This window comes from Coffea eugenioides, chromosome 3, assembly GCF_003713205.1.
Source record: "Coffea eugenioides isolate CCC68of chromosome 3, Ceug_1.0, whole genome shotgun sequence".
NCBI classification, from domain to species: Eukaryota; Viridiplantae; Streptophyta; class Magnoliopsida; order Gentianales; family Rubiaceae; genus Coffea; species Coffea eugenioides.
Window position 1 is genome coordinate 39,789,965 of NC_040037.1, and position 14,365 is coordinate 39,804,329.

At 33.7% G+C, this 14,365-nt stretch overlaps 2 protein-coding genes across 2 annotated transcripts; both read left to right on the plus strand.

Annotated features, from left to right (window-relative positions):
• Positions 1–3,679: 3,679 nt before the first annotated feature.
• Positions 3,680–4,885, plus strand: LOC113766592 (probable glutathione S-transferase). Its single transcript, XM_027310767.1, has 2 exons — positions 3,680–4,024; positions 4,508–4,885. Exons 1-2 carry the CDS (start codon positions 3,707–3,709, stop codon positions 4,883–4,885), a joined length of 696 nt encoding a protein of 231 aa, XP_027166568.1. The 5' UTR covers positions 3,680–3,706.
• A 7,701-nt stretch (positions 4,886–12,586) lies between these two features.
• LOC113766594 (putative UPF0481 protein At3g02645) lies at positions 12,587–13,702 on the plus strand. Its single transcript, XM_027310768.1, has one exon. It carries the CDS (start codon positions 12,587–12,589, stop codon positions 13,700–13,702), a length of 1,116 nt encoding a protein of 371 aa, XP_027166569.1.
• Positions 13,703–14,365: the final 663 nt, after the last annotated feature.

Below are 14,365 nucleotides of genomic sequence, written 5' to 3' on the forward strand. Positions count from 1 at the left end.
TTTGAGATCAACTATGCAAAAGATAGGAAATATATTAGAAATTAGTAATATAACTAATGAAATAAAGAAGCAAAAAATGAAGAAGAAAGGTTTATTTTGTTATTTCATACTTTTTGATACTAAATTTTTTAGTAAATATAGCACATTTTCAACACAATTCATATTTAGTTTCATCCTAAAACCCTCAATGTTACTATTCCAAACTTAAGGGACTATAATGATTTAAATTACAAAATTTGAAAACTCTAAATACAAATTCAAAAAAATTTGAATTTCTATCAATTGTCTTAAATCTACTCAAAATTTAAAATTTTGTGGACCACATTTATTTTGATTAAAACATTGGGGTCCAATTCAGCATATAGGCCAAACATTGAGAATCAAAATTGCATTTCTCTCTTAATTCTTTAACCAGATAAGGTATGAATATTGCACATCCTTAGCATTTATTGGTAAACTTTTTGTCGATCATTTTGAGGCCAAGGCCTACTCTTTTTCAGGCCCATTTTCAAGTCTAGAACTTTTCCATTTATTAAAGTTTTTCTCAAGGTTTTATTAGGCCCATATGTTAAGTGCCTTACCTTTTTCAAATTCAAGTAATTTTTCAGAAGACTAAAGAGCAACTACCTGCAGAAACTTGTCCCACCATAGAAACCAGTAAAACATCATTTCTACCTGCGTTTCACAAGTCCCAAGTCCCAACTAATCAAACCAAACGAAAAAAAGGCATGAGGCCTAAAAAGCCCCTTAACCATATCAACTTCGACCCATTACAAAGCCCAAAAATATTTGTAAGACCAAAAAGGAACATCCACAAGAATAGAAAACCTCAGTGAAACAGCTCCATCCCACAGAAGTGGAGGAAGAAATTGATTCTACTTTGGTGGTTTCTTCATCCACCCCAGCTGGTGTATCTTTCTCCCTCTCCCTCTCACGTACTCAGGATTAACATATTGAATGGTACATTTTTTTGCTAAGAAAGGAAAAGATGAAGCAATGATCAGCTGGGGGAAAAAAATATTGTAGAACTTTGCCATTCTTTACTTTCCTTCTTTTTTTTTGGACTTTCTTGTTTTTCCCTTGCCTATCATTTTGCTTTCTTTTTCTAATCTACATTTTAGTGATTAATATTTTAAAAACTAAAGTTTTCTTTATTATTGTTGTTTATCAACATAAGTACATAAAGTGCCAATTGGATTCAACCTGATTCCTTCGCTGTTTTGAAGGCGTTATGTTGTTCGCGCATCGCGCTTTGGTTTCCGATCTCGTGTTTCTGTACTGCGTCCTCCCACTTGACGATTAAAAAAGGCGTTATTGTTTGGCATTGCGCTTAGGTTTACTGCACTTCCCATGTGCCCCTGTTTCCTTGTTTCTGTGCTTCTGCTGCTTTCGCTTTCTTCCCACTAGTTCCCTAGAGAATCTGATGGACACTAGGGGAGGAAATGAGCCAAAGAAGGTAGTCGTCCTACTGTCCTACTTTCTGCACTGCATTTGTCTATCAGCTGAAAAGGTACCTGACCAGTGGATACTAGAGAAAACTAGTACAAAATTAGATAATCATATTCTCTTCCACAAATTAAAATTTTAACCATATATCTTAAGTATTTTTAATGCATGATTTAGTCGTAGATTAGATCTAGTTATGATTAATAGTAACAAATGGTAATGAAAAAAAATTGGGATTGTGGAGCTAGCGCTCAATGAGCATTTTACTTGTTTCTACGCAATTAAATCGATCTCAGGAAAAGTAATAAACCCCTATAGTTCCCTTGTTTGGTTAACTCTGAAGATCAACTAGATGTGGTAAAACTTAATTTACATTTGTTTTTTGACATTTAGGTACTTCAACTTATTCATTCACAAGCTTGATCCCATGAACAAAAGCGTGAATGATTGATGATTAAGCATGAAGAGATTGTGCCCATATAGAGGTAGAAAATTTTTAGGAAAGAGTGGTTAATCTGTATTCAAACAAGAAAAAGGTAGATTAGAATTTCTAATCAAAACACTTGGGACAAAAACTGATTCTTTGCAATGTTTTGAAAGGTCAAAAAGCTAATTACATGCTTTTGCATTACGGCATATTAATTAAGCCACAACCTGAAGAAATACTCAGCAATCATAAACAAGATGAATGATTTAATTCTTGGTTCAAGTTTAAGCTAGAAACGCTGGGTTGATCGGGTCAGGAAAAAGCTCAAGATACACATTGACATCCCTCATTGTACTTTTGGAGTTCCCAAAAGTTCAGGTGACACAAAACCAGAAGCTTATGTCCCTCAGCGAATAGGTCTAGGAACCTATCATAGTTTGTGCCCAGAGCTTTATTGAATGCAGAAACAGTTTGTTCAGCCAGAAATACTTGATAATTTTGAAGAACTTGTGATTAATAAGCTGAAAACGATTGAGCCCTCCATCCGAGCATGCTATAACAGGGACCTGGACCTTAATGGTGATACTTTAGCATGGATAATGGCAATTGATGGTATATATTTGCTTCAGTTTTTTAGTGCCTATGAGTGTAGTAATTCAGGGAATGAAGTTGATTCTGCTTTTGAGAGATTGACAAAGGATAACATAATGCCTGAGAACCAAATTCCAGCACTTGTACTTGAGGAAATCCAGAGGGCTCTCATATTCCCTGATTTACTTAAGCACATGTACTTGAGGAAATCCAGAGGGCTTTCATGTTCCCTGATTTACTTAAGCACATCTATCTATCCTCTATACATCTTTGCAATTGCATCTTCAGGTTTAAAATTTTGGCAATCATAGTATTGGTTTTATAATTGACCATCTATAAATTATATACTGGATCAATTCTATCCAATTACATGGTTCTAGTAAATTAATAAAAGAATCTGTTGAAATCTGTTTAGTGAAAGGGCTTATTAGCTAAGTTTTTTTTTTTTTTTTTTTTTAATCTCTGCATCAAGAAACTGATTGAACTGAGTTTCCTCGAGATCTATTTTACATCCAAATTCATAAAACGAATGCAACTTCACTAGCATAGATGCTAAGTCTGAAATATTCTTTTGATAGTCATTGCTATATTAACGAGTTGATAAGTAATAATGCAAATAGCAGGAGATAGAGATTAGTGTCAAAGTAACTACTTTTATTTTAATTTTTATTTCTAGTAGGGGAAACACAGGATTTAAGAAGCAGAGGGATTCGAACCCAGACCTCTAATTCCTAGATCTCAAGTCACCATTAAATTCTAAATCTGACTGCATTTTGCTGTTAAGCTCAAAACCATTCAAAACCAATCTGCTGGCTGAGATCACTCGTGATCAAATGGAAGGAACATTTTTACTAGTCAGTTCAACATTGCAACTTGTCCAGCAGTATCTGTCTCTCTACATAGAAGCATTAACAAAATTAAAGAATCATTTTTCACCATGTCAACTAATCTACAAAAAATGAGAAAGTGCGCATTGAAAATTTTTTTAGCATCTGCAATAGAATGAAACTTAAAATAATGGAAGATACTAGAAAAGGTCAATGCAAAGAAACAAAATCCAATTTGGGTGGTGATTCAGAAAAGTCCAAAATCAAGGTGATTTGTCCTTCATGTCATATATACCAGGGTTATATATTGCAACCTCTTGCCAAAATTCAAATTGATGACTTGTTCTTTTACAAGTTCATATATACCAGGGTTATATATTGCAACTTCCAAATTTCCCAAGTCTTCAACTCTAAAATGGAAGAAGCTGGTGGGGTAAAGCTCTTCGGATTCTGGGTAAGCCCATTTGCTCAAAGGGTGAAGTGGGCACTGAAGCTAAAAGGCATTCAGTATGAATACATAGAAGAAGATAAATACAATAAGAGCCCTTTGCTGTTGAAATTGAATCCTGTTTATGGAAAGGTTCCTGTTCTTGTTCACAATGGAAAACCAATTTCAGAATCCATAATCATTCTTGAATACATTGATGCGGTGTGGAAACAGGCTCCCCTGTTGCCTCAAGATCCTTATGAAAGAGCCCAAGCACACTTTTGGGCTAAATTTGCTGAAGAGAAGGTATTGATTACTTATTTATTACTGGCAACTTGTTCCTTAGATGTGCCTTATTAAATTCTAACGAAGGCATTTTCCTGTAAAAGATATGCATGAAGTTTATTGAATTATTATTGCTTAATCTTGTCTACATGAACTATATCAATATATATACTAACAGATTTGAATACATAACAATTAGCCTCAATTACTTAGACTACACGGTCTACTAGCATATTTGTAGACCTCACGAGGCTTGTTGTGCAAACTTTCAATATAGTTCTAATATTTTAACCATTTTGTTGCAACATTTCCAAGTTTTTCTTTTCCTTATTTGACAGGTTATGTTTGAAGTATTTGATTGAACCTCTCTATACTATACTCTATTACGGATTTGTTTTACAAAGTGGCTCCTATTGTGGCCTAAATTTGTGCGGTAGAATTAAAATCTGATAGCCCTTTATTTCGGTTTCAAGCCTAATTTCATGGCTGTTGTGTGATGTCCAGGTTAGACAATCTGTGGTGGAAGCTATGTGTTCTAGTGGTGATGAAAAGCAGAAGGCAGTAAAATTAGCAGTGGAGGCGTTTGAAGAGTTTGAAAAGGAGCTAAAACGAAGAGGGACAAAGTTCTTTGGAGGGGAAACAATTGGTTTTGTGGATATTGTAGCTGGCTGTATTTCTTATCAACTGCCCGTGCATGAGGAAGTTGGATCCATCAAGATTCTTGACTCATCAAAGTTCCCTGGAATTTCTGAGTGGATCAGAAATTTTCTCAACCATCCACTGATTAATGAAGGCTTACCACAAAAGGATCAGATGTTTGCTTATTACTCCAAACGTAGCAAAGAAATAGCTTATCAGAAAATGTCTCACAAGACTGTTTAGGAAAAGTTGAATCATTTCCAGAGATTTCTGGCCGTGTTTTGTCCATTGGAATAAGACAATGTCCTATGTGTTGTAACACATTACCCTACTACTAGATTAATGATGTATTATTGTATTTTAATCTGTGTATATTGTCTATTATTTTATTTTAATCCGTACTTCATTGTTTTGTATAATAAATTACAATAAAATGATACGTTATGATGTGATTGGGAATATAAATTAAGCCACTATTGGCGTGAAATATATTCTTGTACAAATATATTGGTGAAAACGAGTATTGAACTTGTAATTAGTAGTTATTTTCTCCTTTTTCTTTTCATAATAATGTTGTTTGGTCCAAGTATTAACTGGATATATTGGTGGGTGGTACCAGAATACATTAGTAGTTTAATTGCCATGCGCTTTCTCATATGAGACCCCCCGGTCTCCGCAAACAAAAAAAGGACGAAATAGTATGCAGGTTTTTTTTTTTTTTTGGGTGCTGGATTAACTGAAAACATATGGAAGCAACATATAGGACAGGTAAATGCAAAAAAAAAAAAAAAAAAAAAAAAAAAAACTCAATCCAATCGAATTAGAAATTTTTTTTTTTTTTGCCCTTAATGTCCAAAGTAAAAAGTAAATATTGCATAAAATGGTCAAAACCATAAATATTATAATTGTGATGTCGTCATGCATGACGTGTCTCCATGAGCCTAATGGTCAAATATGATGATTACAGACTTAGCCCCCCCAACAAGACTATTCAATACCAGTACCCAACTATGGCAAGACTACAATTCTAATTGGAAGAGAATCAGGCCGGGCGTGAAGCTCTTGGGATTTTGGGTGAGCCCATATGCTCTAAGGGTGAAGTGGGCACTGAAATTGAAGGGGATAGAGTATGGATACATTGAATACTTTTGAACCTGAGTCCTGTTCATGAACAAGTTCCCGTGCTAGTTCATGATGGAAAACCAATATCAGAGTCAATTGTGATCCGGGAATATATTGATGTTAGTGTGGAAACAGTAGTCTTTTTTGGCCTCAAGATCCTTATGAAAGAGCCAATTCTCGCTTCTGGGTTAGATTTGCTGCAGAAAAGGTAACCTGTTTGCATGTTTGCTTTGATGATTACTAGAATAACTTCCTTTGTTTGCAACTTAATTTTTTTTGATGAAAATCATTTTCAACCTTAGACCAACTCTATTATGCTAACTTAATTTGCAACCAAAACTAACTTGCCACTTGATTGATCAATGTAATTGCAAACCAGTTGTCATAATCTGCATCAGATTTTTTATCTGGCAAACAAATATATTGTCATATTTGAAATGTTAATTATCTACTACTTAAAGCATTAGTCCTTTTTCATTAACAGTTTGTTAATTATCAAATTTAGAATATTAAAGACAGCACTATCGTCCGCTATCTTTCACTGTGATAAGCATATAATTTCCAGGCCAAAAGAAAAAAAAATCCAATTAAGATTTGCATTTCAACAAAAATGTTGTATTTAGTATGTAAGCACTTGAAATGCATCATTTTAAATATGATTGGATGAAGAAGGATGTTGTCTGGATGTAAGGAACTATTTGTTCAATTTTCCCTTTCAGGATTTTCTATCTTTTCTCTTTCTACATTCCTTACTATGCCTTTGATTCTCTTCATGTTCATGGCTTACTTTGTATGACATATTATGAGTTAGAAGTTCCCCTCTTATGCAATGAAAATTAATAACTTATTAGGCTTTCAGGATCCTGTTTAATGTTAATAAAAATTTGATGCATCTAAGTCTAAATATTATAATGCTTTAGAACTTCTTTCAAACAAATACTAAATATCTTGCTCTACCAGCTGACCAATTTCTTTTCTTTTTCTTTTTTTATTCGGATGAATACTGATTCATCAACTTAAAATGTACCAAAAGATAGTCCTTTTCTTTTGGCAAATAAACAATAATAGTAAAACAATTGTAATAATGTATTTCTAAAAAATTAGCCAAAGTAAAAGAAAAAAAAGGAGAAAGGAAAACAAAATATTCTAAAATATTCGCTGGGCTTCAAGAAATTTTTATATGGATCTTCAAGATAGCAGTATTTGTTAGGGAGAAACGCTTTGAGAGAAACCATCAAAGAACCTAATATGTAAGTAGACATGTCAATGGATCGGATTTTATCCAAATCCAATCCAGACCCAATATATTTGGATAGAATTTGGATTTAATTTCTCAAATCTAGATCCTACCCAGATCCAGACCATATGAGAGAGTCATGGGTTTAGATAGGGTCTGATTTTCTAAAATCCATATTCAAATCCAAACTCATATTAGATCTTACCCAAACTCATATATATTTAATTAAATAATATATATTAGAAAATTTATAAAATAATATAATATTTTATGGCTATTGGATCGAATAAAATAAGATTTATGACATCAAAATCTGCATTTAGTGTTGGTGGTTGGGTGATTGATGAGACTCTACCAAATTGCTTCTAGATGTGATTGAAATATTAGTGGCTACTGATGATTGGATTGAATCAAAGAAAAAATGAGTAAGTGTTTATAAATCTTCTTATTCTATTATATATTTGCTATCAGTCCTTAATCAAATGATTTTTATTTCATTCACTATTTTAGTGCTGGATTGCAAGATATCTACTAACATTGAGGTTTAAATAAGAAAAAGAGGTACAAAATTATATTTTTTTAACAAGACTAGATATTTATATATATTATGGTTGTTTTCTTTTTTAAAAACTAATCCTAGTTGTCATTATAATTGGTACAAATTTTTTCAAGAAAAGGTAAAAAGTTAAAGGCAAACAAATGAAATATTGATGTGGATGTAGTTAAATTTTTAAAAATATATAGAAGTAGTCAATAATAATTATTTCTTTGAGTTCAAAATATTGCATTCAATTTGTTGAATGTTAATTTTATTATTTGAAAACAAAAATTGGATGGTATTTCTATTATATATGTACTTTATATATTTTTAATACATTTTTACTTTAGTATTTTTAGAAAATGCCTATGGATGCTTATTAGATGCCCAGATCCATAAGGGTCTGGGTATGAACTTACTTTTTCAGACTCAAAAGGGTCTGAATCTGGGATTGGATCTAACTAAATTAAATGGGTCTGGATCTGAATCAAAGCGATCTAACTCAGACGCTACTCATTGACATGCCTATATGTAAGTTAGGAATTCAACTCTAATCTTAAAGATTAAACTATTAGGTTTCGGATCCTCACTTACATATTAATTGCTTTTTCTTCATCTCTCAAATCAATCTGAGACATAATCCTTTACTGATAAACCTAACAAATCTCCCCCTTCATGAGTAGGCCCTTACATTGAACCTTTGATACCACTTGTTAGGATCCAAGTACAGAACAAACAACTATTGATATATCAAGTACATAACTATTTAATAACAAACAAGTCATAAGCATAAAAGGTAAACGATACACAATATTTAACGTAGTTCAGTCTACGTCAATGGAGAGAAATCCATTATTTATTAAAAAAATCCTATACAAGAATACAATTTGAACCCAAATCCAATCCTTAAATACCATTTCTCATCTCTTAAGAATCTTCTCTCACCCCATGTATAAAACTACATGTCGCCTTTGTGTGTCTCTTGTATGCCATTTGTATAATATATCAATCCATCTATTTATAAAGAATAGGGTTAATTCCACTTTGTCCCCCCAAACTTTGGACGATTATCCACTTAAGTCCCTAAACTTCAAAATGGGACACTTAAGTCCCTAAACTTATAAATACCTCCCACTTAAGTCCCTGAACTTATAAAATGAGACACTTAAATCCCTAAACCCTTATAAAATGGGACACTTCGACTACCAATGACATTCAGGATTTGTTAACAATTTTCCTTAAGTGGGAGGTATTTATAAGTTTAGGGACTTAAGTGTCCCATTTTGAAGTTTAGGGACTTAAGTGGATAATCGTCCAAAGTTTGGGGGGACAAAGTGGAATTAACCCTAAAGAATATTATTTGACCAAGAACCAAATAACAACAGAAAACTAATACTAATTTCTAGACTGGTTCGGAATAAAAAATAACTTCTAAATTCTAAATAAAATAGAAAATTTTTTGGATACTATTTCAAGTAACTAAAACCAATTAAAAAACTAGTTACTTATACATAAAACAAAAAAATCTGCCTAAAAGAAATTAAATCAATTTCCTAACAAATCTCTATCTTAATGAATATTTCTTTTAACAATTATTTGTTTTCAACTATCAAATAATATGGTACCGAACTACATATCCGAACCAATACAGTTCTGATATCTAATTGATTCAATTGACAAATGAACATATGTAGTTGCCCTGAGTCTAACCTCCTGTTCACTCGGGAGAAGATATCTCAATACAGCATCTCCCTTCGCAAGATTTCTTCTTACCACCACTTGCAAGTCGAGATCCCTTTTTGTGAGCTCTATTTTTAACCATTAAGACAACCAAGTGGTAAAATCACCATATTTATTCCCATCTTCAAGACTGTTTCACCATGTGTGGTTCTAAAACTCCACCTGCAACGTAAAACTTTTTGTCATCAGAGTTTTCTGGCATTTGGAAATTAGATTCCTTTGTTTCTTTAGGACATATGTCACTCCACCTAAAGAACATAATTGAAATGTAAAACCCACTATGATGAAGTATCAACCGATAGAGTTGTGAGAAAGTCTTCACTGATTCACATTGAAAATCAACATTGGACTCCACTTTTTTTTTTTTACCCTTGAATCACCTGCCTAAATTCACCGTCAAGTATCTCTATACTTTTTGGCTTTCTATCATTTACCATCAATGCTTCTTGCCAAGCCATTGAAATAAAGATATCACCCATTAAATTGTTCAATTGGTAATGGCCATCAATCCACTTGATTTCAATAGTCAACCAGGATCCAACCATGAACACTGCTCTGATACTAGTTTATTGAAATTCAAGTACTTGTGAGCAGTCCAATCTCGCAATCAAGTTCTGATACCACTTGTTAGGGAAAAATGCCTCGAGAGAGCCCATCAAAGAATCCAATATATAAGTTAGGAATCCAACTCTGATCCAAAAAATTAAACTATTAGGTTTCGAATCCTTACTTATATATTAACCGCTCTTTCTTCATTTCTCGAATCAATATGGGATATAAGTCTTTACTCATGAATCTAACAGTATTGCATACTAAGGAAATCAATTCCCCGACCAAGATTATGAAAATGAAACTATACGTACTAGGCTACTAGCCTTGCATATATCCCATGAGTTTGTTAAGATAATAAAATTATTATTAAAATTTTGGAGTGAAATGATGTATTCTGGCTTCTTGGTTTAACCTCAAAGGATTTTGGATGAAATTTGTTGATATCAGGACAGCAGTCCTTGGCAATCTATGTTGTAACTTGTAAGCCTGAATGTTGACAGACCTGGGCCTGAAAAACAGCATATTGTGACTGTATCGGTGAGTTATATGTTAGTTCATGTGCTTGCTTTCTAATCTCAAACCTGTTTTGATTCCATTGAGTTATGCAATTGCTCCATGATGATAAACAAGTGTCAAATAAGCTACTTTCTGTATGGTCTTTTTGCTCTCCAGTCTTTCGCATAGTAATTAAGATCAGTTTTCTACGTCTAAATATAAGCTAAACTGCAATCCGATGCACAAGATAAATTATCAAGTAAATGCTTTACATATATTCACTATCAACGTCCATATAACTGCTTAAATTTTCAAGAAAGGTACTCCTTCCGCCACTTAGTTTTAATTTTCTTTTGCACAGTTTAAGAAAAATTAGTTAATTTTTTTGGAAGAATAAATCTAATCTACTATTTTTTATACTACCTTTACATTAATATTAGAAATATGACTAATAATTATATCTTTGCATTAATCACAACAACAATACTGATGGTAAGTTATGCTCACTGATAACAAAATACATTAAATAACAATATTCTAGAGAAGTTAAAAGAAGAAGGGGAAAAAAACTATATTCTACAATTAGAAAATGGAAAAAATAAAACTATCAAAATGGGATGAAGGGAGTAAATGTTAATTTTTCATACTTAATTCAAGTGTGAAGCAGGTTCATTTTACTAGTTTGCAAATCCTGATTATTGTATTCGGGTTAAAGAACATGTATTTTTATCTCTTCGGAAACTCAAAGGCGTGGCTTAGATTATTAATTTCAATATCTTGAATGATTGTAGCTTTCAGGATACACAGCTTCCTTGTGGCAATATCCTATTGACAAGACATGGCTAGTTGGATTCTAGGATTTTTTTTCAAAGTTCAAAGGTTTCTAGTATCAAAGGGCATCACAAAAAGAATAAGACTAAGATCAAAGGAAGACGTCAAATTAGCTAATTAAATGATGAAACACTTCTATAACTTTAAAATTTTGATTACTATTTTTGAGAGTTTTTATACAAAACTTACCATTATGATGTGATGTATGTGAAATAAAAAGATGATTAGAAATGTTTTTAATTTGTTTTGATAGAAAGGGCCTCAATTTTGTGCCATGATATCCCTGAAGCATAGATTATTCCAAACCTATTATTTGTGATTACAGGTGCACTACGCACAAATTTTAAAAAAAAGGCTAAAAGAGAAATCTACATACATTGGATGCTACCAATATTGAAGACCCAATTTTATCGCAAGTGGTTAAAACCAATCCTATTTTTACAATTGAACAGTGATGGATGATGCATGAACAAGTTTATTTGGTGGGGGATTCTTTTATAGACATATATAGCAACTGACATTTTCGTCTAATAAATCTTCACCTCATTTTTTTTCCTTTTGGAAGAAATAGAGAAATCCCCGAAAAAAAAAGAGGAAGAAAGAACAATACTGAAAGCCCAAGCCACATTTCTTCTTTTAAACAGCTCTTATCCTTACTTTGAACCTAAATAGTATTGCACAAGAAGAGCATAAAAATTAAACCAAGATTGTTGAACTACTGAATTCTCAAAAATATGGTTAGTGAATTTCATGGAAAATTCTTGCAAGCTTTAAATTTCTGTTGAAGATAAAAAAAAAAAAGAAAAAAAAGGTTCTTCTCCGTAGTGGATAACTATCTCTTTACACATAAAGATTGTCATAGAAAAACTGTCTGTAAACGGAAATTCCTTATGTCAACAACCGTACCCTTGGCATTACTTGGTGAAGGCTTGAAAATATTCTGTTTCTTTATCAGTCTTGTTTTAATGTCTCACAAATAATTCTGCACTAGAAGGACTATCTACTTATAGCCAATAGTATACCTCCCACTTTTAATTCATGTCCGATTATTTCAATATTTGGGTGTATTTTTGCCTGATCTTTGTGTGAGTTGGATTTGGAGTGTATGCGAATCACGAGTCTAAGTTGTCTAACTATGTATGGCTTGTGGAGGATGAATAGTTTTTTTTTGTTAGGCATTGAGAAAATAAATGGTTAAATAGATGGATTATGGTTTTACTTACATTATCCATTCATATTCCTTTTTTTTTTAGCATTGGTTGTAGTTTGATTGCATTAATATTATCCACCATACATTTACCATCCGTTTATCCATTTTGCTTAAATGGATTATATATGCTCCTGCTAAGCACATTCTTCCATGCCATAAGCTCAAAGCCAAATAGATATTCCCTAAAAAAACTACCACTGACCGCATTTCCTTTGCACCATGTCTAGCTCATTTTTTGATTCAATCACAAGCGAGCAAAGATGGACTGACCAGTTCAATGAACATTTCATCATATGCATTGATAATCATGCTTCCATCTTTCGTGTACCGAAAAAAGTATGCGACACAAAGCCAGAAGCTTATGCCCCTCGGCAGATAGGCCTAGGAGCATATCATCACTTTAGGCCTGATCTTGGTGAAATGGAGCGCAGAAAGCTTGAGGCTGTCAAGAAATTTTTGAAGCCAGAGCAGTACCGGAATTTCAAAAGCCTAATTGTCGACAAGGTCAAAGTGCTTGAGCCCTTGGTACGCGCTTGCTACAGCAAGTACTTGGACATTGATGGCGGTACTTTGGCATGGATCATGTCTATTGATGGTGTATATTTGCTTCATCGGCTGAGCACCTATACAGATAAAGGAAATGTTGATTCGGAGGACAGGAAGTTAGCTCAGGAGCTTGTAATGTTGGAGAATCAAATGCCCACAACTGTACTGAAAGAAATACTAAAGGCTATACCACCTCCTAGGGGACTCCCGTGCCTGAGTCCAACTAACATAGTGGACGAGGAAGAAGAGAAGGAAAAAGGGTTAACTTTTCGCACTATAACCGTGTCCGGGGGACTCCTATGCCCGAGTCTAAGTAACATAGTGGACGAGGAAGAAGAGAGGGAAAAATGGTTAACTTTAAAGCTCCTGTGGTTCTGTAAAGCACATACTCCTCTAGGCCTCATTGATAAGGAAGAAGTTGTTCGTGACACTTCTAATCCTCATCTTCTGAGTTATATGTATAATTTGATTGTGAAAAATTGGTCTTTTGGAGATCAGGCTCCCAATCGTCGTTTTAACCATAGCGCAGAGGTTGCTAAGCAAGTTACACAGGTTGCAAGCGTTGCAGCTGATTTGACGGGGCAGAAACCTCTGCAACTGTTAGCAAGTTTGCCACTGCAGCAGCTTGCTGCTCTTTTCAAAGAAGATTCTAAAAAAGGAAACTCTTCAATTGAGGAGATCCATATACCATCTGCTTCCCAACTTGATGCAATTTCCAATGTGCAATTTAAAGTCTGGCGTGCAGATTCAGGCATCAAAATCATGCAGTTTGATAAAAGGATCGGGTAATGTACCTCCCTGTAATCACTCTGAACACTGATTCAGAACTGATATTACGGAACCTGGTGGCTTGTGAAGTTGTCTCTGCTTCTCCTGGATCTACCCTTATACTTGCCGGATATGTGGATTGCATGTGCGGCATTATTGATACTGCAAAAGATGTAGATTTGCTCAAGAAAAAGGGAATCATACAAAGCGATCTCCCGATTAAAGAAATTGCGGAAATCTTCAATGGGATAAACAAATCTAGCAGTCAGAGTGCCCTTCCTGAATTAGAAAAGGCTACTCAGGATTTGAATAGGATTTATGACAGCACTTTCAGAGTCAGAACTTGGAGATTCATAAGAGACCATTTTATTCCATCTGAGGATGCTGTCAAACTCTTTCTTGCGATATTGCTGATTTTGCTGCTCATACTACAAGCAGTTTGCCAGGTTTATGGCTGCAGTGCTCGTTGGTTTGGCAGGGTCAGTTCTAAATGATCATTATGGTTTTACAGAAAGTTCTTGTTTGCTTTGGGGTTTTGGTTGTTTTGTACAATAGTCTGTCTTTTGTTGGCTTTTGGTCTTAAAATTAGAATTTTGTCTTGTTTCTCGGTTTGTGGAGGTGTTAATTATTGTTCTTTTGACAAAAACCTAATGATAAGAGTACTAGTTTGGCCAAGGCTTCTTT